Source organism: Podarcis filfolensis, assembly GCF_964270895.1.
Source record: "Podarcis filfolensis genome assembly, chromosome: 2".
Classification (NCBI taxonomy): domain Eukaryota; kingdom Metazoa; phylum Chordata; class Lepidosauria; order Squamata; family Lacertidae; genus Podarcis; species Podarcis filfolensis.
The window spans coordinates 123703504-123726777 of record NC_139605.1 but is presented as its reverse complement, the minus strand read 5'-3'; the positions used below and the strand labels follow the sequence as shown (position 1 = coordinate 123726777).

The 23274-nt window shown below is 42.9% G+C and overlaps 1 protein-coding gene across 7 annotated transcripts in view; it reads right to left on the bottom strand.

The window, feature by feature from the left end:
- The window catches only part of COL5A3 (collagen type V alpha 3 chain), a 123317-nt gene that overhangs the window by 10827 nt on the left and 89216 nt on the right, over window positions 1-23274 (bottom strand). For all 7 annotated transcript variants that reach the window (XR_014544703.1, XM_083599715.1, XM_083599716.1 and 4 more), the window contains 19 exons: window positions 22934-22987; window positions 18411-18518; window positions 16764-16853; window positions 15738-15791; window positions 15346-15453; window positions 13524-13631; window positions 13217-13270; window positions 12991-13044; window positions 12518-12625; window positions 11516-11569; window positions 11368-11421; window positions 9591-9644; window positions 8366-8419; window positions 8018-8125; window positions 7127-7180; window positions 6671-6724; window positions 5527-5580; window positions 2391-2444; window positions 1755-1862 (listed from right to left, as the gene is read on the bottom strand). Coding sequence is in view for 6 of the 7 variants with exons in the window: in XM_083599715.1 (XP_083455841.1) it covers window positions 1755-1862; window positions 2391-2444; window positions 5527-5580; window positions 6671-6724; window positions 7127-7180; window positions 8018-8125; window positions 8366-8419; window positions 9591-9644; window positions 11368-11421; window positions 11516-11569; window positions 12518-12625; window positions 12991-13044; window positions 13217-13270; window positions 13524-13631; window positions 15346-15453; window positions 15738-15791; window positions 16764-16853; window positions 18411-18518; window positions 22934-22987 (1386 nt within the window). In the remaining variant the exon portion in view is untranslated. The remainder of the gene's footprint in view (window positions 1-1754; window positions 1863-2390; window positions 2445-5526; window positions 5581-6670; window positions 6725-7126; window positions 7181-8017; window positions 8126-8365; window positions 8420-9590; window positions 9645-11367; window positions 11422-11515; window positions 11570-12517; window positions 12626-12990; window positions 13045-13216; window positions 13271-13523; window positions 13632-15345; window positions 15454-15737; window positions 15792-16763; window positions 16854-18410; window positions 18519-22933; window positions 22988-23274) is intronic.

Here is a 23274-nt window from a genome sequence, read left to right as displayed (position 1 = left end):
TAAAAAGGAGTAAAAGTAACTGAAAATTGAAACTAACTTTATTGCTTGAACTGTGCTTAAAAGGATTGATACAAATAGAAATTGTTTCCCCCTAGAGGAAGCCTTTGAAATTGTTACATGAGCTGAGCTGGGGGAATTTCCAGCTGTAAGATGAAAAACTGTGAGAATCTGGGACTGACCTTGGAGCGTTAAGAATGTTGACAGAAGAAGCCTTAGTGGTTGCATTATGTAAGATAAATGATTCACTGGAACAGCTCCATAAGAAGACGGATGTGATGACTATAAAAATTGATAACTTGGGACAAAAAGTGACTAATTTGGGACAAAAAGTGAACATTATTACAGAAACTATTCAGGAATCGATACAGGGATCTACTTTGATATGGCAAATGGTGGAGAAGGCAGGGGGGAAAGTTGTTGTTGTTGAACCTAAAGTAGCACAAGTGGAGAGGGAGAGAGCCCCAGCCTTACAGATGCAATTTGATGACTGTAAGTTGATGCTCTTTATGATTGAATTTAGAGAAAGTCAGATTTTGAGGATTGGAGCCCCGCTTGGACTGGAGAAGGAAAGTTGGATAGATCCCTTCATGCAGGGATTTACTGACCTTTGGGACCTGGACTTGGGTCAGGAGGAGACTGGAGTTGTGGGGACCTCCAGATTTGGAGGAACTTTGAAATACGTCCTGAAATATCTTTTGAATCTTAGTTTTAACTATGGAGATTTGGCTGACCTGTCGAGAAGGAATAAAAACATTGCTATGTGGGAATTTCCCCGAGATCTACTCTTCAGCATCAAAGGAAGGAAAATAAGAACAAGATCAGGAGAAGACAAAGTAAAGTGCATGTATAAATATGAAGAAGACTTGCAGAAGGGACTTGGAAAAGAGTTAAGAGCCTCGGACAGAAGATCACCAGGTTGATGGACGATATGGAATTGACGGAAAAGACTGGCAGCATCCGAGACCAGGGAGAAGAGACGGTGGAAGAATATTGGAAAAAGTTTAAAGTCTATATATAGAAATAATGTAAAATTAATGAGTGTTAGAAAAATGATGGAATGGAATTATATGGCTTTAGTAGAAATGTTATTATGAATTAAGTATAAATAAGTACTATAGTATTAATGGAAAATAAGGTTAAAATATGTTAAGATAACCATATGACAGAAAATAGAGAAAGATGGAAAGGATTTGCTGAAATAATTAATAGAAATGGAATACAAAAAGGGAGGTGAGAGGAGGTCGATGAAACAAGGGAATGAAAGAGAGGGTATTGAGATGGTATGATGTGTGTTTTTTGAATTGTTTTGACTCTCGTTTTGTTTAATGTGTTAATGTTGTGTTGTGTATTGTTTATATATTGTACTGTATTGTTTTTTCTTTCTTTTTCTTTTTCTTTTTTTCTTTTCTTTTCTCCTTTTTGTAAGGTTTAAAATTAATCTTTTTTTTTTTTAAACTACCTAGTCTGTTCACTCCTGAAGACTAGGATTGTCCCAAAGTGAGGGTTCTTTCTTCACCCCTCCCAAGGCTCATTGGCATTAGGGAAATGCTGCTTTTTCTTTTTTTAAAAAGAAGGTAACTTAACTTCACCTGCTGCCTGGAGTTTAAATATAATGGCTTCTGGTCCTCTCTGAAGTGAAAATGTTGAAGAATAGTTGTCCACTCTCTTTGTTGAAAAAATGTTTGGGGTCTGGTTTTCTAACTACTTTCATCCTTTTCCCAGACATTTGTTATCAAGTGAAGGAAAATACTCACAGCAGGACCCGGAATTCCACGTAGACCTTCTGAGCCAGGTCGGCCTGGGGGTCCCTGCGGACCCACAGGCCCCATCTTCCCCAGGGGTCCATCTGTGCCAGGCTCCCCCTGTAGACGGACAGAAAGGGAAATATATCAGCATTGTTTTCCGTTCTGCCCAGTATTGGATGCATGCAGGCAGCACTGTTTTCATTCCCCTGCAGTTTCTCTTCTGCCCAACGCTGTTACTTGTCTCACTGTCTGTTGTGGCAAAATTACATAACTGATGTAAATGAAATAATTATTCTGCTCCAGTCACGTCAGTGCAAATGGAGAAAAAATGAAAACGATTACATGTCGCTTGCAGACTGAAGGCAACAACAGTGAATATCCATTGTATTCACTGGAGTGATTTCCATTCCATGCAGCAAGCAGTCACCAGCAATTCCTACTCCCATTTCCAATCTTTGTCAGAATTATCCAACATCCCTAATAAAAACGTAGAGGAGGGATGCTCAATTAAGCCAAGACTGATTCAGGTTTCCAGCAGATGCAAGATGCACCATACAGCAGTGGCTGGTTTTGCACTATTATTTGAATAGTTATGCATCTTGAGTTGAGGGACTGAATTCCACCCAGGACAGTGTTCTCTCTTACCTTGGCTCCTTTCTCACCCTGTCGACCTTCACGGCCAGCTGGCCCAAAAGGTCCCTGGAACAGAGAAAGAGAATCACTGCATAAAATGGTTTGATGAGCAACTTTCCTCCCCTCCTTCTAGAGAAAGATTGAAGTCCTATTCATTCTCAAAGCCCTCTTAAATCCAATTATGTTCTGAACATATGCTTTTTCAAAAATTAAAACATATTGTCAATTAAAAACAAACAAACAGGTCAAATGGAGCGCCATCTAAACCTTAGTGGAAACACATAGCCCAGGGAATAGATACAGGAATACAAATAAGAAAAAACAATGATGGAATTGTAATGATAGAAATATAATTAGTGATGGAATTATAGTGACTGTCCACACATCTATTTCTCTTGAATAAATTTCCTAACTGAATTCCTGGGGTCTGTTGGTTTCTAGAACTACTCAAGTGATACTAGTTCCTGCCCTGCCCTTAGATCATTTGGGCTATGTTTCTAGGTTCTAGTGCATGGGAAATCAGGATGGGTGATGAGCTAAAGTTGCCAAGCAGCAAGGGGACCAACTTGAATAAAATATTGGGGGGGGGGGCAGGTAAGCCTTGCCCCACATAATCGATCACATGACATGGTGCATGCATACCATTTGATTGGTAATGCCTATTAACTGGGGGGGGGGAGCTGGCCCCCTCAAATATTTTATTGGGCAGGCAGAGGAACCTCAGCCCCTAGGAGCTGACTCCTATGCCAAACAGGCACCTTTGCTTTTTGACTGGCAGTCCCCCTACTCCTGGATAGATAACCACAAGTTCATGAGAGTCTTGCAAGTCCTGAATTAGGTGACAAATAAGTAAGTAATGTCAAGCAGAGAGCAACCCAATGGCACCCCTATTGCCAGTGGCTATTCAAGAAGATTGGCACTATTTGGATTAGGAATCCTTAAATGCAGGTTGACCCTGAGGAGACAGGTCAACCTTCTAGTTATTCACATGACGAGTTGGTACCAGAGACCAGAAGGCTCCCAAGCAGTCTGGAAGATGCAAACAGCTACATAAAAAGGTAAGTGATCTTTAACTGGACAAATGTAGCATGCAGGGCTTGGGACTTTAATCTTGACTATCTAGCCCAGACCATCGAGTTCTAACAGCTGCTCTGGGCCAGCACTTCCTCCTTGCCTTTGTTGGATAACTAAGCATGGTCCTGAACCTACCAACCTCTAAATCAACACCACAGTCCTTGTCCAGGGTCTCTTGACCTTAAGTTTTCCATCTATTCTGGAACCTACTGGTCTCAGTCTTACTTGGAGCATCAACTCCTCTCAGATGTATGAAATGCAAAGGATCAGGGCACAGATTGTGTGGAAGTATATGACACAGGCTCCCCTTTGTGGATGTGGCAGGAGAGGAAGAATGAGCACACACATCAGAGGCACGGCCAATAGCCCTGCTCCCTCTTCCCTGCATTAGTGGGCACTACGCATGGCAGGGAATAACTGAAGAGGGCTCTTGTTTTGGATCTATGTATGTAAGTATTATTTAATCTACTCTCAAATTCTGTTTTAGCTGCCTTACAACAGACACCCAAAAAGTAATTAAATGAAAATGCAAACCAATGTATCGTCTGAACAGTCTTTTGGTAACAAACTTTAGAAGAAGACCAAATGTACAGAGACATTAGCAAGGACCAAGGGCTCATTCCAAGCCTGGATCCATGACCTGTTTCAGCAAGAAGCTCTGGAGCTTCTTGTTTTGGATCTATGTATGTAAGTATTATTTAATCTACTCTCAAATTCTGTTTTAGCTGCCTTACAACAGACACCCAAAAAGTAATTAAATGAAAATGCAAACCAATGTATCGTCTGAACAGTCTTTTGGTAACAAACTTTAGAAGAAGACCAAATGTACAGAGACATTAGCAAGGACCAAGGGCTCATTCCAAGCCTGGATCCATGACCTGTTTCAGCAAGAAGCTCTGGAGCTTCTTGTTTTGGATCTATGTATGTAAGTATTATTTAATCTACTCTCAAATTCTGTTTTAGCTGCCTTACAACAGACACCCAAAAAGTAATTAAATGAAAATGCAAACCAATGTATCGTCTGAACAGTCTTTTGGTAACAAACTTTAGAAGAAGACCAAATGTACAGAGACATTAGCAAGGACCAAGGGCTCATTCCAAGCCTGGATCCATGACCTGTTTCAGCAAGAAGCTCTGGAGCTTCTTGTTTTGGATCTATGTATGTAAGTATTATTTAATCTACTCTCAAATTCTGTTTTAGCTGCCTTACAACAGACACCCAAAAAGTAATTAAATGAAAATGCAAACCAATGTATCGTCTGAACAGTCTTTTGGTAACAAACTTTAGAAGAAGACCAAATGTACAGAGACATTAGCAAGGACCAAGGGCTCATTCCAAGCCTGGATCCATGACCTGTTTCAGCAAGAAGCTCTGGAGCTTCTTGTTTTGGATCTATGTATGTAAGTATTATTTAATCTACTCTCAAATTCTGTTTTAGCTGCCTTACAACAGACACCCAAAAAGTAATTAAATGAAAATGCAAACCAATGTATCGTCTGAACAGTCTTTTGGTAACAAACTTTAGAAGAAGACCAAATGTACAGAGACATTAGCAAGGACCAAGGGCTCATTCCAAGCCTGGATCCATGACCTGTTTCAGCAAGAAGCTCTGGAGCTCTGCACTGGAACTGGAACACCTTTTTTTTGCAAAGTTTGTTTAGTAACATGTATTTATTAGGCCAGGATTCTTTTTTATGTTTTGTTTTGTTTTGTTTTTGTTATGGACTAGATCAAATTCTTTATGCGGGCATGCACCTGCTGTGCAACAGATCCACACATCTACAAAAGATGAAATTGTCCGCCATTGTGCAGGTTTCCTCTAAAACCATGAGATGTAGGAGCATGCTGTTAAACAACACAGAAAACTGACAGCCCAAATCTCACGAGTGATTTCTTCAAAATCATGCTCCTGAGTTCAATGGAGCAGCCTCCCAAGTATTTATACATATAATTTCAACCAAAAATTTAAATCCTTTGGCATTTGTTTCGAAGGTGTGATCTATGTAAGCAATGTAAATGAGAATGTGCAGCTTCTTAGACTTCCCTCTCACTGGAAAGGCAGCCCCAACGTACCCTCTTTCCTGGTGATCCAGGAGGACCTGGCTCCCCAGAAGCTCCAGGGGGTCCCTGAAAATAAAACAGAGCGGATTATTATTTCAACCACCACACCATTCAGGTGAGGGATTTCTGGTGGCAGAGACAGAAAATCTCTTGTAAAATCAGCACAATCCTCTACATGTCAAGTCAGAAGTAAACTCTATTGAGCTCAGTGAGACTTACTCTCCAGCAAGTCCCATTGCCAGTGTCTATGGGAGTGCCACTGTGTGTAAGGGTACCAGAATGTTGAACTCGGCAGAGCAGGGTTCAAATCCCCCCTCAGCCATGAAGCTCACAGGGTGACCTTGGGTCAGTCACCGTCTCTTAGCTTAATCCAGGGGTAGTCAATCTTTTTATCCCTACTGCCCACTAACACATCTTTCTTGATGGTAAAATTTCCTTACCACCCACCAGTGCTCAATGGAAGGAGGATTCAGCTTGTTCAGTAGAACCCCCTACTGCCCACCTAGAATCCTGAAACGCCCACTAGTGGGTGGTAGGGACCAGGTTGTCAACCCCTGGCTTAATCTACCTCACAGGGCTGTTGTGAAGATGAAATGAGGAGGAGGAGGAGAACCATATACACCACCTTGAGATCCTTGGACAATAAAGGTGGTACATACATCTAATAATAAAAAAATTAAAAAGAATGACAGTCAGTTACCACATGAAATGATATTATTTGCCTTTATATTTGCACCAGCCCTAGGTAACAGTATCAAGCAGGTGTGGGAAAACTTTTGACCTCCAGATGTTGCTGAACTATAGTTCCCATCATCTCTAGCAAGCATAGCCAAGGGATGATGGGTATTGTAGTTCATCCACACATGGAGGGCCAAAGTATCCCCACACCTGGTATAGAGTGAGAAGAATTGCAAAGAGTGAAAGCTTCCTACATCACAGATGTTTAAACTCTTTGATGAATGTCAACTTATTGTGTTTCTTTGGGTAGAGTAGCTATGAGGCAAACCAGTTTAACTATGCAGTGAAGCAATATTCAATGTATACCACAAACTACAGACAGGTGCTGTTTGGCTACTGACCATAGGGGTTTTTTAAGAAGCCAAACAACAACATAACCAATGTAGGGCAATGATAAACTTATGTCTGCCATACTCACTGGAAGTCCAGGATCCCCTATATCACCTTTCTCACCAGAAACTCCATCCAGACCCTGAGCAGAAGAAGACAGAAGCAAATCAGAACCTATCAATTCTCACCTGGGAACAAGTTGCTTTGACTACAGAGAACTGCAACAAAATGTTGCAGCATTAAGTGCTCTAGTTCAGGGTTCCAGCCAGAGGTTCGGCCAGTCATGCCTTCTGTCAGGATGCACCATTCCCTCATCCCTTAGTTTTCCATTTTGGTTCCAACCAGCCAGCATTTAGTGGTCACCAAGCATGCTCAGATCTCCCCAAATGCCCCCCAATCATTTTGATATTTAAGTTTTCATCCAGTGCTGGAAACTGAGAAGTAATGTCTTCAAGACTTTTCTCATTCTCCCAACAAACTGGGATCCATCACCCAAAGCCAGATATCAAACATGCAGTGGCTCCTTTCATATTCAGATACTCACTGGAGGACCAGGGTCTCCGGATGGGCCTGGGTCACCTGGGAATCCTATTGGACCCTGCAATGGAGGGATAGGAGTGGTGAATACCAGACTACAAAAAGCACCAGTTCTCTAGAGAGGAAACCTAGAGAAGTCCAGATGGCACACAGGGGTGAATCTACTATGAAACTAATGAAGCTTAAGCTTTAGGGGCCCCAGAAACAACTCTAGTCCACATTGCTTTAAAAGTGTATCATGCATGTATATTATTCTGTGAACCACCCTGAGATCTTGTGATGAAGGTGGTATATAAATTTGGTAGGTAAATAAAAATAAAATACATAACATTTCCCCAATTTTCATCCCCTCCATAACATGAAATTTATAATGCATAGGAATATATTATCCACATCAGTGACTTTGACATGTAAGATAATCCAGTACAGCAATTTTAATCAAAATCTGAAGCGTAGTCATTAATTAAAAAAACAAAACCCTGTGGTGATCTGTTGTTGAACAACCTAACAGTGGTTACCCAGACCTTGTTGCTGGTTTCAAAGGGGCCCCCATGGCAGTTCAAGTTTCAGGGCCCCAGAAATGTAGGTCTGTCACTGATTGCACAGTTCACTGGGTGATGGGTAAACCTACATTCCTGCCTTGGATTGTTCTGCCTTGAGCCAGAGGTAAGAACTCTCTTCTAGTATTGTTCCATGGCTCTTCTCTGAGTGTCTTTTGAAGCTATAACTCTGCTCAATGGGCCTCTGTGGTGCCAGTTTCACTGGAATCTCTTATGACCATAGGACTGGGTGATCAGCAGGGCCAGGGAGTTTCTTTGCAGCTCTTTGGGAGCTAAACTGACACATCACTGAAGAAAGTAGCCCTTGCCATTTTTCAATTCCGAAGCCAACGACTCACCAGGTTCCCCTTGGCTCCATCCTCTCCTGGGGGGCCCTTCTTGCCAGGGGGCCCTGCAGCTCCGGATTGGCCAGAATCTCCTTTTTCACCAACATCACCCTTTACCCCCTGCAAATTCACACAGAGAGATGCCAATCAGATGGGGGTGGGATTTAGGATGGGAACAGACTTTGCAAAAGCAGCTTCTCATGCTGCTCTTTTAATCTTAGTAAAGAGAGTCACATCTCTGCTAAGTGACTCAGCCACAGTGATTTGTCCAGCCTTAACAGAAGTTGGGTCGGAGCAGACATACTCCAGGAGAGCTCCGGGAAAGGTATTGCATCCCCCCAGTTTCTCTCCCAAACTCACTTGCCGGCCTGGCTCCCCGGGAGGTCCAGGGTCTCCTGCTTCCCCTGCTTCCCCCTAGAAGAGGAGAAAGAAATGGAAATCTCAGTCCAGTCATGCTGCTCTCCAGTTCCAACCTGGAACGGCTGTTCAGAAAATGTGCACTGACATATTAAAATACCTCCATCAACACAATTTTAAAAAAATGAAAAGACCCAAGGACCTATTGACACCTTTTCTGGATACTCCTTTTCCTATCTGATAGGGTTGTAAAGAAATATAGTCACAGAGCTAGCTATTCTATGAGCTGGTCCCTGCTAAGAGAAGGATGCGTCTCTCAGGACTCATCCAGGGCTTACCTTGTCCAGCTAAAGCTGCTCCTGAGCACTCAATTGGAGCAAGCAGCAATTCGGATTTTTCCCAGATTGCCATTAGTTCTGATATTTCGCTAAAGAGCAGGTTTTTCTTTGGAAAGGAGCAGGGCAAGGGGGAAACCACTCAGACTCATGCCCAGAAAGCGCAGGTCAAGCGGGAAATGGCTCAGTTCCCATTTCTAGCCAGAATGACATGGAAGGAGATGTGATTTCTCTGATCTGTTTCAGAGGCATGATTTGGAAGGAGATTGCACTTGCATTCATGCAAAGGGGGCTTCTTGTGTGACTCTGCAAACACAGCCTTCTGTCTCCAAACAAACATTCAAGAGTTGGGACTCTGGGATCAGGAGGACTATATCCTGAAGCAAGTTTCAGCCCCAGCGCCTCTCACTTTGTAAACTGAGTGTGGCTCTTCTGAGAAAGTTTTCCCTATCTCCCAGTTTAATTATGCACCTCATGACCCCCAATTTGCTCTATGATTTTCTCTCCGCATGCCAGCATCTAATGCACACACATAAACAACACTTATAGCCCCTTTAACACCTCCAGCTTTCAAACAGCTCCCATTTTGTGCCTTCCTAAAACTTTCTGCATTTTCTCTGTCCTATTTAACCCACAGTTCCCTGCACCTGGCAAAATACTCTGCTGCTGGAGAGAAGAGCATATCTGCATGTGCTGCTGGTGAAGAATCCAGTCATCTCCTTCCCTTACATATTGAAGGATGCCTTTCTTGTTGCTTCTACCCCCACTACGCAAGCACCCTAGAGAAAAATCCCATGGCTCTTCCAATGCTCTGCATCCTGCTTCCAATCCCTGAACTCACCACAAAGTGCAGAGAGCAGTTCTCATCCCCTAATATCTTGGCTTGGACTCACCTTTTCACCAACAGCACCTGGCTGTCCCAGCCCACCAGGTTGCCCCTGTGGGCCCTGGAATGAAAAGAGACACATTAAGACAAAAGCACACCTTAGACCACCACAGTGGCCTCCCTTGTCAAATCTTATCACCTGTTTGAACAGTTCAGGACTTTCCCACCCACTAATATTTAACCAAATATCTTCCATCCTGCAACTTAACTCATTCACTGTTAGCTTCCCCCTCAGACTCAGAGAAAATAACCAACACTTATTATCTTTAGGCCTGTTTCAATGTGATGGTCACTATATGCAAAATATTTCCTAACCCTGATACTCCTCCCTATGCATACAGGTTGTGGTATAGAAGTTGGAATCATTTCATTCTTTGCAGACACTTCTGAGTCTGGGCACTTGCCTAAATGCTCTTGGAAGTCCTCGTGAGGTTACTTTACATGCTATTTTATCCTATTTATCCTCAACAGCTGCAGCTAATGAGATCTACTGGGTATACTCTTCTGGTGGTATCATCTGTCCATCAAATGAGTACAGCATAGGCATGTGAAAAGACATTCTTGGTGGTAGCACCACAGGGAGTGGATTTTTACTTTTATTTATTAAATTTGCTTAGCAGTGCTACTGATAAAGGGGAAGGCTGATTTTTTAAATCATTAATTATTACTATTAATTAATAATTATAACTATTACCTTGGCTATCATTTTAGTTATATGCTGGGTTTATTGGCAAAGTTCACTAATCTGATTTCTACCTTTAGATCCAGAGAACCTCCAAGAACCCATGTTTTATGGTTCTGTTTATATTGCAGCTAGAGCTCTTAGAACGATGGCATAAAAACCCAATCAGTAAATACCATGGTAGCCACCCACCACTTGATAATGGTTTGAAGTTGTCGTTATAACTTCATTTAATAGTCAATTACCACACATCATTATCATGTAGAGGATTACTAATGCTGTGATAAGTACATCATAACTATCATGTAAGCAGAACATGTGACCTCGGACAAGGAATCAATGCACTCAGAGCATAGAATCATAGAACTGTAGAGTTGGAAGGGGCCCTGAGAGTCATCTAGTCCAACCCCCTGCAATGAAGGAATCTTTTGCTCAGCGTACGGCTCAATCCCACAACCCTGAGATTCAGAGACTTGTGCTCTCCCAACTGAGCTATCCACATCTCTGGCATGTGACACAACAGGGGTAGATTGAGGTGGATACACGCTATGTTTTGCTTTATTATCTGTCCTGCCATTTTATGCAATCTATGGGGTTTTCGTTTTTTGTTTTTAAATCATATAATCAGTTCATAGTATTCCAACCACAGTGGTGTCAGAAATCCTCACATCCTTCTCCTCAGCCCCTGAGCTCAGCCTCTACAGAAATTCAGAAACAACAGGGTTCCATCCATCCAGCAAATTCTGGTCCATATGCTGGTGCTCCCACCATTCCCCAGAGGAGGAACGCGTCCAGGAAGTGTCTATCCAGGGTGTTTCGATTGATGAAGAGGCCCTTTTCCATTCCAGCTGGTCATTAAGAACCAAAGTGTAACTTTAAGAATGCATGCCTGAGTTTCCTTGTTTTCCTCTGCTCTCCTCATCCCCCTTTCCTTTTATGTTGGGTCTTTTAGACTGCAAGCCTGGGGGGCTAGGACTGTTTTATTTTTAACTACTCTTATGCAAGTGGTTGTAGGAGTCTTATAGGCTAAAGAGTGGTGTCATAATGAATAAATAAATTCTGCCCCATCTTGCTTTATATAGATGAAAAAAATGTTACTCACATCGCCCCCACTGGGACCCTGGGGGCCTCGGGGCCCTGGAGCTCCTGGTGGGCCCTAAAGAGAGGAGAGAGAGAAAGAGGATGAGATTCGCAATGAGGCACAGGCAGATGACTCGCGGGCAGGTTTAGGTGAAACAAATGACTCTTACCATTGGGCCAACATCGCCACTCTCGCCCTTCTCCCCTGGGGGCCCTGGCATCCCCTGTGAAAAAAGCACACACACCCCCAACAAAGTAAGCAAGTGTAAAGCATTTCCACCATTCTGCCGATATTCCTCTAGTCTGGCTAGCAGGCACATATGAGAGTTCAAAAGCCATAATCTAAGTACTCAGAATTCAAATGTGAATGCTTGGTTTTACATTTCAGAATTTATACCAGGGAGAAATTTCAAATCTGGTGGAGAGATGTGTGTGCCTGTGAATAGTTAAGGCCCTTGTGGTAAGATTCAACTGACTGAAATACTTTTTTAAATATAGAAATTCAAATAAGAAATTTTGAATTTTTACTATTGCAAATATAATTTTTTCAGCAATCCACAGTTGTGAAACCATTTATTTAACCCTCAACATTTAGAAAAACAAAATATTTTGAATTTCATGGAATTCACTGAATTTAAAATTTCATACAGAAGTTTGCCTTAGCTTTAGTCACAGTCCCAAGTTCCCTACAAACCATTTCTAGATAGCCTTGAAACCTACTGAACGATATGGGATACAGAACTCCTCTTGCAGAAATACAATTTATTAAATGTGCCAATATGAATGGAAGTCAAAAACTCTGTAGCTGCTGATAAGCTATTAAGATCAAGACCTAATGTAATTGGATTAATTAAGACTTCAGAAGCAGAATGAAATAAAATCATCTCACCTTGAAATCTAGCACACGGGAAGTCATACAAAATGTATAATTGGCTTTATAACTGATATATATTTGAATCTGAATTGTAATTTGAGATTGATAAAATGTGGTTTATATTGGATTTTAATAATCAAAAATTAATAAAAATTATTTACAAAAAAAGAGAAAGAAACCTACTGAACAAAGCTGGGGAAATCACTGACTTTCATTCTCACTGCAGGAGCTCGCTTAAGAAGAAGCCCAGTTATTCCAAGGCACCCCCAATTAAATAGATTCATGTTGTCTAACTCACTTGTAAGCCAGATGGGCCACTAACACCTGGGAATCCACGGGCTCCTTCATCTCCTTTCTGGCCAAACATACCCTGCTGCCCTCGGCGCCCAGGCTCTCCATCCGCTCCCTGTTAGCAAGACACCATGTCAGGATTCCCACTGAAACAGAAACACCCTCCATCTCTCTTTAGTAGAGCCAAAAAGTTGGGATTACAGAAGTGGGAGGCATCGCACTCAGCCAAGCCTCTAGTCTTCAAGCATATGGTGATGTCCACTAACATCAATCAGAGCTGCTTAAAGGTCCTCTGTTGAGTAAGAAGTATTTTCATTTTGTTAAAAATAATTAAAAAACCCTGTGACAGATGAAAGAAAATGGTGATATGGGAGGGTAGTTGAGCTGTGCCCAGAGGACTGTGAGAGGAGACAATCCTTTCTATGAAAGCTTTGGGAGTATATAGGCCAGTACAGATTTTGGCATGGAGTCAATACTTACTGCAGGGCCTGGATGTCCAATAGGACCCTGGATCCCAGTAGGTCCTGGGGGACCCTATAAGAAGAGAAAGAACATGAAACAGCAATTCTCTCCCTAGTTATTCATTCTCTCTCTTCTAGTTTATTTCAAAAGATCTCCTTGGCAATAAAGAATCTATAAGCAATCATGGCAACACAGTTTAAGGGATAATACCCTGAAGTCTGCCAGCCACCTGCCTCAAACTCACCGCTTCTCCTTTGTCACCCTTGCTTCCCTTTTGTCCTGGGCCACCCATCTCTCCCTGCAGAAAGAGGGAGAGCAGCATGAGAACATAGAGCATCACCATGGGAACCATTGCTGCAGAAACCATTGTCAAGCAAAACACATGCCCACTGAGTCAAGTCTTGGCTGGAGAAACCAAGGCTTTGGAAATCATTGCTAGGGATAGCCAAGAATCTGTTGTCTGGGAAACAAAAACTGGTCTTTGTAGCTGTATGAACCCTGTGCAAGTTTCCCCTCTTCCTCCAAATTCAGGTGGAGCGCAGGCTGCCTACCTTATCACCATCTTCTCCAGCAAGTCCTGGTGGTCCAGCTGGGCCCGGCAGACCCAATGGGCCTGGGATTCCATCATGGCCAGATGGGCCCATTGGGCCTTGCTCACCCTGGGAAAGGGGAGATACAAATGAGGGCCGGAGGGGGGTAGGACAAAGAATGGCACCGGGGTAAGTACATGAACAGTCTTCTTCTTTTCTTCTTTGGTGATCACTTGTGGCTGAGTAAGATTGTCTTCCATGAACAGTTTTAACAGTGAGACTGCGGAAGCCAATTCTGGATCCACATGTCCTTCCACCATGGGGACATAGGTTTCCGGGTGGGAGCTGATCACAGTGAGGGTTTTGCCTTTACCTTTATGAACAGTATCAGTAATATCACACAGAGGGCATGGAGACTAGTAATTTACAGGGACCTTAAAACGTCTTGGGCTATGTCTGCTTCATCTGACTTTTTCATTACTTGCTCTAGTGAGCTCTATATGTAGCTTATGTAATTCACAGGGAATTGTTTGTCCTGTCCTGATGAGCATTCCACTTTGGCTTCTTTTTAAAAGTGCTGATGTTAGCAACCCATACAAGCAAATATTAACCTTAATGCACCTGTTTACCAATATAATTGGCCATTTGGACAACTGTTTTACAACACCCTTCCCACTTTTTGACTTTGGCACCCACCTTTGCCTATAACCCCTTTTCCTTTCTTATTAACATTTTCCATTGGTAGCAGTGTGACACATCAAATCTCCATCACTGAAGCTTGTTTCCTGTTCTCTCCCCCTTTGACACAACACTCAGACACACACTGAAACATCTTAATGCTCTCTTGAACTTATTTCTTCCTTTCTCCTTTTTCTGTTTTACACAGCTCAGTCAGATTTGGAGTGGCTATCAAATAAGTCTCTGTGTACATTTGTTGTTGCCTAAGAAACCCTAAACTCCCCATCCAAAAATTCAAACAATAGCCTATAGAATGTGAGAGGAAGGAATGCATTTATGTCCAATCTTAGTCTTACTCAGACTGACTGAAGCTGATGGGCACAACTAACTTGAGTCCATTAATTTCAATGGATCTATTATGAGTAGGACTTAACTGGATATTAATTGATCACATGAAACGCTGCATATGACAAAAAGATGGGGGGATCTTTTTGAGAACTACCACAGGTGGCACTGGATAGGAACATTAAATATTTCAGATGGAAGAAGGCCATGATAGGGAAAAGGATTACAGGAGGAGGATCTGGCTGAAAGATTCCTTTATGCTGCAAATAAAAAGCAGAGCTTAAGGTTCATCCCTGGAACCTGTGAAGCAGTAATAAAGACATGTGTCTATACAGAATGGCTTTTCTCTACCAATGCATGGCCAAAGACAACCTGAGATTGGGGGGTGAGGGGTGGCTAGGCTACTGTATTATTGGGTCAGGCAGAGGCGCCGAGTTCCACCCAACGTTGGGGGGGCTGTCATGTGCATGTATGATATCAAGCGACACACACACAAGGCCTGGCGAGGCTTGTCGCTATTGCTGCGAGGCCCAAGCCCTCAATATTGGGGAGGGTTCAGCCCCATCCCAACAGACTTTGGGGGCTGAATACACTTCAGCCCTATCAAGTTGGCAGGTCAGGGGTGTGGCCTCCTGAATGGGTTGAGGCATGGGCATAGCCAGGGGGGAGCAGGGATGGGGAGCTACCCCCCTAAATCAATAAAAATGCATAACTGAGGTTCTGCCCACCCCCCAAAAAATCCTGACTATGCCCATGGGTTGAATCAATTTATTTTTCAGTGACTGGTCACTGATGGCATGGGAGTATGACTGATACATACCGGTGCCCCTTTCTCCCCTGCTGGGCCAGGAGGTCCTTGGTTGCCCCCTCGCCCGGGTAGCCCAATACCCCCAGCTGCTCCTGAGGGGCCACGTTCACCAGGGGAACCCTGTTGGAAGAGAACAAATATATATACCCATCTCCTTTTTTGGAGTCCTCACTACTCTAGGTCTCTTTCTGGAGGCAACGGTCATCATTACCAAACCAACACAGGCTGCAATGTCACTTCCAAGCATTCCAGGTGAGACTCACAGCCCTCCCCAGCCTAGATGGTACTGTGTCAGGAAGGCTGCTCTACCTCATCAACAGTCAACACTACTGTGCCCCACAGACCACATATTTGAGGACTCCTGTCCTCCTTGTAAGCCCCAGAGGAAATGCCAGCCTACTTACTGTGGGGCCTTGAGGACCAGGGGGCCCTTCAGCCCCCTTCAACCCAGTTGGTCCCTGTGGAGGAGACAAAACAATCATTTAGGGAGGGTTCAGAATTGTTCATCTTTTTGAGAGCTGAAGTGAATGGATGCAGCTTCAGTGGCAGAGCACATCCTCTGTACACAGAACGTCCCAGATTCCATCCCCAGCCATTTCCATTTAGGGCTGGGAACAATCAATATAAACAATACTTAGTTAGATGGGTCCATGACCTGAATCAGTCTGAAGCAGCTTCCTTTGTTTTGGTTTCTTGCAAAAATTGATTTAGGATGAAAAGTCAGATTGGTTGCAGGGAGTCTTGGGCAAGGGAGTTCCTCCTCTAGGGTCAGAGGGAAAGAATAACTAACAGACCCAAGCCAAGGTTTAGCTAGCTTCACCCCAAATGTGAAAGCAGGAATGTGCCTCTAGCAGAGTAAAAACAAAACAACGCATTTGTATTTGTGCTTCTGCTTCATTTCTAGGTTCATACACTATGGCAGGTGTTCTCCAGATGTTGTTGAGACTCCAGCTTCCATCAGTTCCAGTCAGCATGGCCAACAGTGAAGGGGGATGGGAGCTGTAGTCCAGCAACATCTGGAGGGCATTATATTGGCTATTTCTGCACTATAGGGTAAGTCTCTCACCAGAGGGTGCAGTGTGCCAAAAAGGGCGACTGAAGGGTGATATGAAAGTAGCTCTAAGAAATAAAGGAAGCTGGTGGGCTAAGTGCTACATCTTCCTCAAATGTGGGCATGATCTCTATGTGTGCAGATTGCTTGAGCTTGATTTGGGGAGAGGTGTGTAGGCAGCATTCAGAAGGGGGGAGGGCTGCATTGAAAACTTCATAATTTGAGGCTCTTAGTTTAAGAAGGAAGGTGATAAGTGAGACACACACATAAACCTTTTGCAGGATATGCCAAAGCTGCAGCTTCTGCTCCATATCCAATGGAGTAACACCCCCCCACACACACACACCAGTCCCTTCTCACCCATGTGACAAACACTTACAGTCTCCCCAGCAGGACCTCGAGCCCCAGTGAAGCCTTTCATTCCAGGAGGGCCATTTTTGCCTGGGATGCCACTAGGTCCAGGATCACCCTAGAAAAAAAACTTGGTTACTATGCAGGGAGAAGGAAAGAGGTACAAAATCTTGGGAGAAAAATTATGCCCTCTTTGTCCATCTGCATGGGAAATACTTCTGTCCATACTGATATGGGCTGGTTTAGTTTTCCCTCCTGTACTTTAGAGCATAAAGGATATCAGATGTCTTCATGCATGTGTACTTTGCACACAGTCTCATTGCATTGGATTTTGAAGATTTCAGGCTGCAGAAATAAATTGTTAGTTCCCATGTAGGCTTTTACCGAAATGCTGAAACTATATATATAAAAAACCCAGATGCAGCACTTTTGCAACATACATGAAATAGACCCACTGACATTAACATGGATGTCCATGTTGGGACTACATGAAAGAACTCTGCATGAATGAACAATCCAAATTTCAACAGGGATTCTATTACAGACAGAATTTGGCATTGTGACAATTCCTGTATTATGATGAAAACCAACAGCTCCCTCTTGAGTGTCTGTGATTTGATACCCCTCTGGTGGTCCCTGAGTAGATATACACCCTTGTCTTTATCTTCATTGCACATTTTCATCTTCAATTCCTTGTTTACAATAATGTATTAAAGAGGCAGAAGCAGTCTCTGTGTAATTTTTGTATGGATGCTTGCATGAGAGATGGAGATTTCCTAGTTGTTGATCCAAGCACCAATCTAACTCTGTAAAAAGATCAACTTTTACTGGTTTCAGATTTCCATAAATATGCAAGCTTCACCCTCACTTCCCCTTGGAACCATCCAAACAGATGACCAAATCTGGTGTTCCACTCTCTCAGAACCTCTCTTCTCCAAGGAATTCTGTACATAATATGAAACCAAATATTTTGCTCAAGAGGTTACATTTAACTAACTAAATTAGAATACTTTTAGATTTGCAAGTGTGTGCATGTGATTGTTGGCTTTTCTTTTCCTTACTTTCCCCCCTTTCTCTAAGGGAGCTTCCTGTGTAATGTCTTTGATTAACAATTGAAAAGATGAAAAGATGAAGGTAATAATATGTACATTCAATATTAGAAATTTTAAATGTACCGGGAGTTGGTGGGAAGACTATCACACATTAGTAAGAACATTGAACAAAAGAGACTCTATAAGATTGAGTCTATTTTTATTTGTATGTTTACATAAGATTACTTTAACAATTTCAATTTTTGTTTATATGTTTGTTTTTGTTATGTATGAAACTTAATAAAGCATGGAAAACTTAAAAAAAAATAGGAAGAACTTTCTGACAGTGAGAGCTGTTCAACAGTGGATTGAGAGGTTGTGGACTCTCCTTCCTTGGAGGTTTTTAAGCAGAGGTTGGATGGCCATCTCCCATGGGTGCTTTAGTCGAGAATCCTGCATTGCAGGGGGTTGGACTGGGTACAATTCTATGATTCTATGAAATCCCAGCCTTCATAAATTAATTTAAATTAGCAGTAGGCATTAAAAGATCAGCCTATTTCTTGTTTGTGTCAGATCTGATGTGTTAATTCACAAGTTTCTTACAGTTTGTTATTATGACACACATTTCCCAGGTGAGCACTCACCTTGGCACCTTCCCTTCCAGCGGCACCTGGCAACCCTTGTTCTCCAGGGGGACCGGGGGAGCCTGGGTGGCCTCTCTCTCCCATGGGACCAGTTTCTCCAGAGTTTCCCTGTGGTACGGAGAAGGTACACCACTTGAGAGCAGTTTGGGAGCAAAAACCAGCAGAGACTGCCTGGAGGCACTGGGACAACTGGTGACGGATTTTGCTGGTTCCTAGTTCCCGGTAGGCCTCATGAGACAACACAGTGAGATTGTATCGCACAATGCAGCAACAAGCAGGGCATGATGAAAGATTGCCCCTTCCCACCCAACCACCTCTTTCCTGCACCCGTGATTAAGACAGCTGTGCATGGAGGGTTTTGCTGCTGCTGCTGCTGTTGCTATTGTTGAAAATTATCATGGTTGACAGCCTTGGATAATTCAGTTCCTACATGAATTCTCTTACCTGTCCCCCAGCCCAAGTCATGTACATTAGTGTCCATCATCACATTTTGTGGGTATTGCTGTTAACTATGAACTGCCTGAAGAAGTATTTCTGTTCCTGTATTCTGAACCTATTTCCAATCAATGAGTATTGATAGAGCAAGGGAGTGTGCAATTTCTCTCTAATCACTATAAATCTTGATTGTGTCTTTCCCATTTTTTCTTCTGAACTTGACCCCTTAAAAGGAAAACAGGGAATAAATAGTTCTACCACACTCTGTTTGCAAACATCTTGCGGGGTATCTAACTATCCCCTGGTGGAGATTGATTGCTGAACTGGATAGATCTGCAGCCTACTTTATTTTATTTTATTTTAAATGATATTTATTCACAATTTCGTCAATACATAAACACGAAAAAAAATAAACAAAAAAGAAAACAGAAAAATACAGCAAAAAATAAGACAAAAAGAAAAAGCCAAAAAAGAAAGAAAAAAAGATACAAATCTCAAATTACAGCTTTTCATTTGCTTATTTCTTGAACCTCCTCGCACCTCCCTTTTTGTATTCTAATTTAAATTGTTATTCCAGCAAATTCTTCCCATATTTCTCAATTTGAATTTAAATAATTAAGCTTCACAATCTATCTTATTTGTTGATTCGACATAACCTTTCCATCTTTTAATATAATCTGTTATTCAATTTACCTTAATCTCTTTAACCTTACCTTATCTTAAAAATCTTAAAATTTCAAAGTTTACATCATATTCATACATATCTCCTTAAATCATTTCTACTAAAGCCAATTTAGTTCCTTTCCAGCATATTCCCTGATATTTCATTAATGTTGCACTAATTCCAAAATTAACAAAAGAATTTCCCTTTATATCTCTAATTTTTATCCAGCAGTCCCTTCTTCCTGGTTTCAGATTGTGTCAGTCCTTTTTATTTATTTATTTATTTACGGCTATTAGCCCATAAAATATGTACAAACATAAAAACACAGGGACATAAAAACAGATATATCCGACAACAGGAGGTGAACACCACGATGCAAGGGTGGGTCATTGAGCAGAGCCAAGTGACAGCTTGGGGCCAGGAGAGCTCCAAGGGACAGATCACAGAAAAGGAAAACTGAAGACGAACTCCGACATGCACTCTCATCATAACAGTTCGATTAGTTTTGATGTTGTTGTTGGTTTTTGGTGGTTTTTGAGTGTGAGATAACCGCATTCAGAAATCTCGCCACCTGCAGAGTTACAGAAGGATCTGTATCCTGCAAAAGCAGTGTGGCGTGTGACTCAACAGGCCTGCCAACCAAGCGCAGTAAAGCAGGACCCAGGAATTTAGCCCTGGCTACGCTATGTAGGGGACAGTTGAACATTATATGTGAAAGAGATTCAACAGTTTCCCCGTCACACACACATAGCGGAGACACCAAACCCTTGGAAAATCTGTGGTTCAGCAGGTTCGATGGAAAGACATTGAACCTTGCACGAATAAATGCACGTCGGTGTGGTACTGATGAAAGAGATGACATGTATGATGGAAGGCCAAGTGGTGGGGTTATTCCGTGATACCTGGGGGAGCAGACACCCCCACCCCTGGCGAGGTTGTGTTGATTTTCAATGTCCGCTAATCTTTGCTCAATAAGGCTTTTGGCTGAGCGTAAGTTCATCTTTAAGGAGTCCGCTGGGGAAATTCCGATGCTCAGAAGTTTGGCATGGATTTTCCCTACCCACGGATTGACAAAGACGTCCCGCCAGAGGCACTGAAAAAGGTAATGGTCGGGAAGCCTATGCCAGCTGGACAGCCAATAGCCAAAGACTCGCTTCCAGATGACAGTCTCCAATGATGCAATCCTTAACTCCAGACGTATGGCTGCGTTGCTCACAGTGTCAGTCCTTTCTGTCCATTACATCCAGTACATCAATCTGGTGTTCTAATGTCCGAGGCCCTTAAATCTCTTCTAGGCCCCTTCTAGGCCCCTTCTGCAAATTTTCTTGTTCTTGTTTGTGCTTACGCACTTCTTTGTCTATTGTTAGTTTCTTGGGGAGTGGGTCTCCAGAGGGTTCCATCCGGTAATAATTTCCATTTTCCTTCGTCAGACTGGCCCCTTCCCCCCAGTCCCACTCCCCGTCGTCATCTTTGTAATACAAAGAAACTTTATCCAAAAGATAGTTATTCACCTGTTTCATGGTCCCACTAGAGTTAAAAGCTTCCTTGATTTCAAACACTTCCCAGCACTCTCCAAGTTCCATCTTCCAAAGCAGTAGCTTTTGTTCCTGCAGGACTTTGGATCTCTCCATTTGTGTTGTTTGAGGAGTAATCACTACCTCTTCCTTCTTCATCTGCCCTTGGACTTGCCTTGTTAAGCCAGATTCCTGAATTGATCGCTGTATAACTTCTTTATCCTTATTCTCTGTTAAATCATATTCACTGGCCACAGCACTCATCAAGTCCAATTTTTCATGCATCAAGTTCATTTTCTCGTGCAGCTGCTCCAGCAAAACATTTTTCATGCCAAGGGCAGACACCAAACCTTCCTTCCAACACATTTCTGTCAAGGTCAAACGGCTGGTCCCACGATCCAAATCTCGCAGCTGTAGAGTCTCCAAGTAAACTGTAGCAACAAACTGACAGGCTCCCTCTAGGGGACACACTTTCTATTTGTATCCATTTTTAAAATGTATCCAACAAAGAAGATTACTTTCGATTTCAAATCCTTTCGATTTTCAGATACTTTGTTTCTTTAAAATACAAAAATGCAGAAAGTAGCGTTGAAGTTAATTTGTTTCTCTTTAGCTATCTGTCAAAAGTACTCCGCTTTCAATCAATGGACATCTCAAACAATTTCTGTCCCAACACCCCATCCCCAGGTTTGGGACAATGGAAACTTAAATTCCTTTACTCTCCTCCTGCAGGATTGAACAGTCAAATTCCCCCCCCCCCTTTTCTCCTGCTTCCAAGGGGGTTTTATTGGTTGTGGATGCAGGAAATTTCCAATTTTAAAGCAGTTTTCCAGGCTATTAGGTTGCAAGGTCTTTGCTTCAGTCTATATACAAAAAGCGGAAGGCGGACTTCCTGTTTAAACCTTCCCGCTTTGTGCCTAATTCATAAATTTTGCAAATTTCTTAATCCAATTCTCCGTTTTTACTCACGGGTACTTGATTTAGAGTCCAAATGTCATCAGGAAAAGGTCAGCGCTCTCCGGCGATGGCTGCGCGGCTTCCCTCCATGGAAATAGCGATCGGTTCGCAGCACTGCGCTGCTCACCCCACTTCACTCCGGAGCCCCGAAAAGGGGTTTCCTTGTGAGTAGGGGAGGCGCTCTTGGTGCTCTGCCGAACCCCACATTCCCAGGCATCTCTGCCTGGGATTTCTAACAGGCTCCCGCCTTCGCCGCAGCGGGAAGACCCAATTTCCACGGAGCCCGTTCCTCTGGTCGGAGGAACTCCGCCATTCGTCGATGGCGCTGACCCGGAAGTCTTTTCCTGCAGCCTACTTTATTCCAATCGAGCAAGACAATTATTATCCTCTTACAGTTGTGAGAAGCTACAAGGCACTGGTGTGTATGTGTGTGTGTGTCAAACCAGTGTCTCCAACACCTTTCCTCTTGCACCTGCCAGATTCCAGTTCCTCAGACCAGGCCTTATGAATAAAGAAAGTCAGCTGACCTCCCAGCTTGAATATCTTCAGGTGATTTAACAAGACTATTGGGACACACTGACTCCTGCAGTAAACCAGTTGCTCAGTTTGAGCAACTTGTCCCTGAACAGCCAGCAGATTCCTAGCCTCCTTAAACTGATGGCTGATACCTGATCCTTCCCTGTCATTGATCAGCTTTCTAACATTCAGCCCTTTTTATCCTTATCTGCCTGTGCCTCAACTGGACCGAGCTGCAGCCTGACTCAGAGCAAGGCCAAGGCCTGACAGAATCTGCCCTGTGCACAGGATCACACAAAGGAGGTTCTAGACCCCACAGTGAAGTTCTGAACCCCTCATCTCTAGTCAGGCACCACCATCTATTCTTCATCTGGTGGCTACTGATATCTTTTGTTGTTTTGACTGTGATCATGAGAACTAAAGCTTTTCTTCCTTACCTGTGGTCCCACAACTCCAGCAGGTCCTGGTGGGCCAGTTTTGCCATGAAATCCCTAACAAATAACAAATAATAATAATAATAATAATAATAATAATAATAATATATTTATATCCCACCCATCTGGCTGGGTTTCTCCGGCCACTCTGGGTGGTTCCCAACAGAATATTAAAAACACAATAAAACATCAAACATTAAAAACTTCCCTAAACAGGGCTGCCTTCAGATGTCTTCTAAAAGTCAGATAGTTGTTTATTTCCTTGACATGTGATGGGAGGGCATTCCACGGGGCAGGTGCCACTACCAAGAAGGCACCTGCACACCTGGTCCTTCAGGGGCACA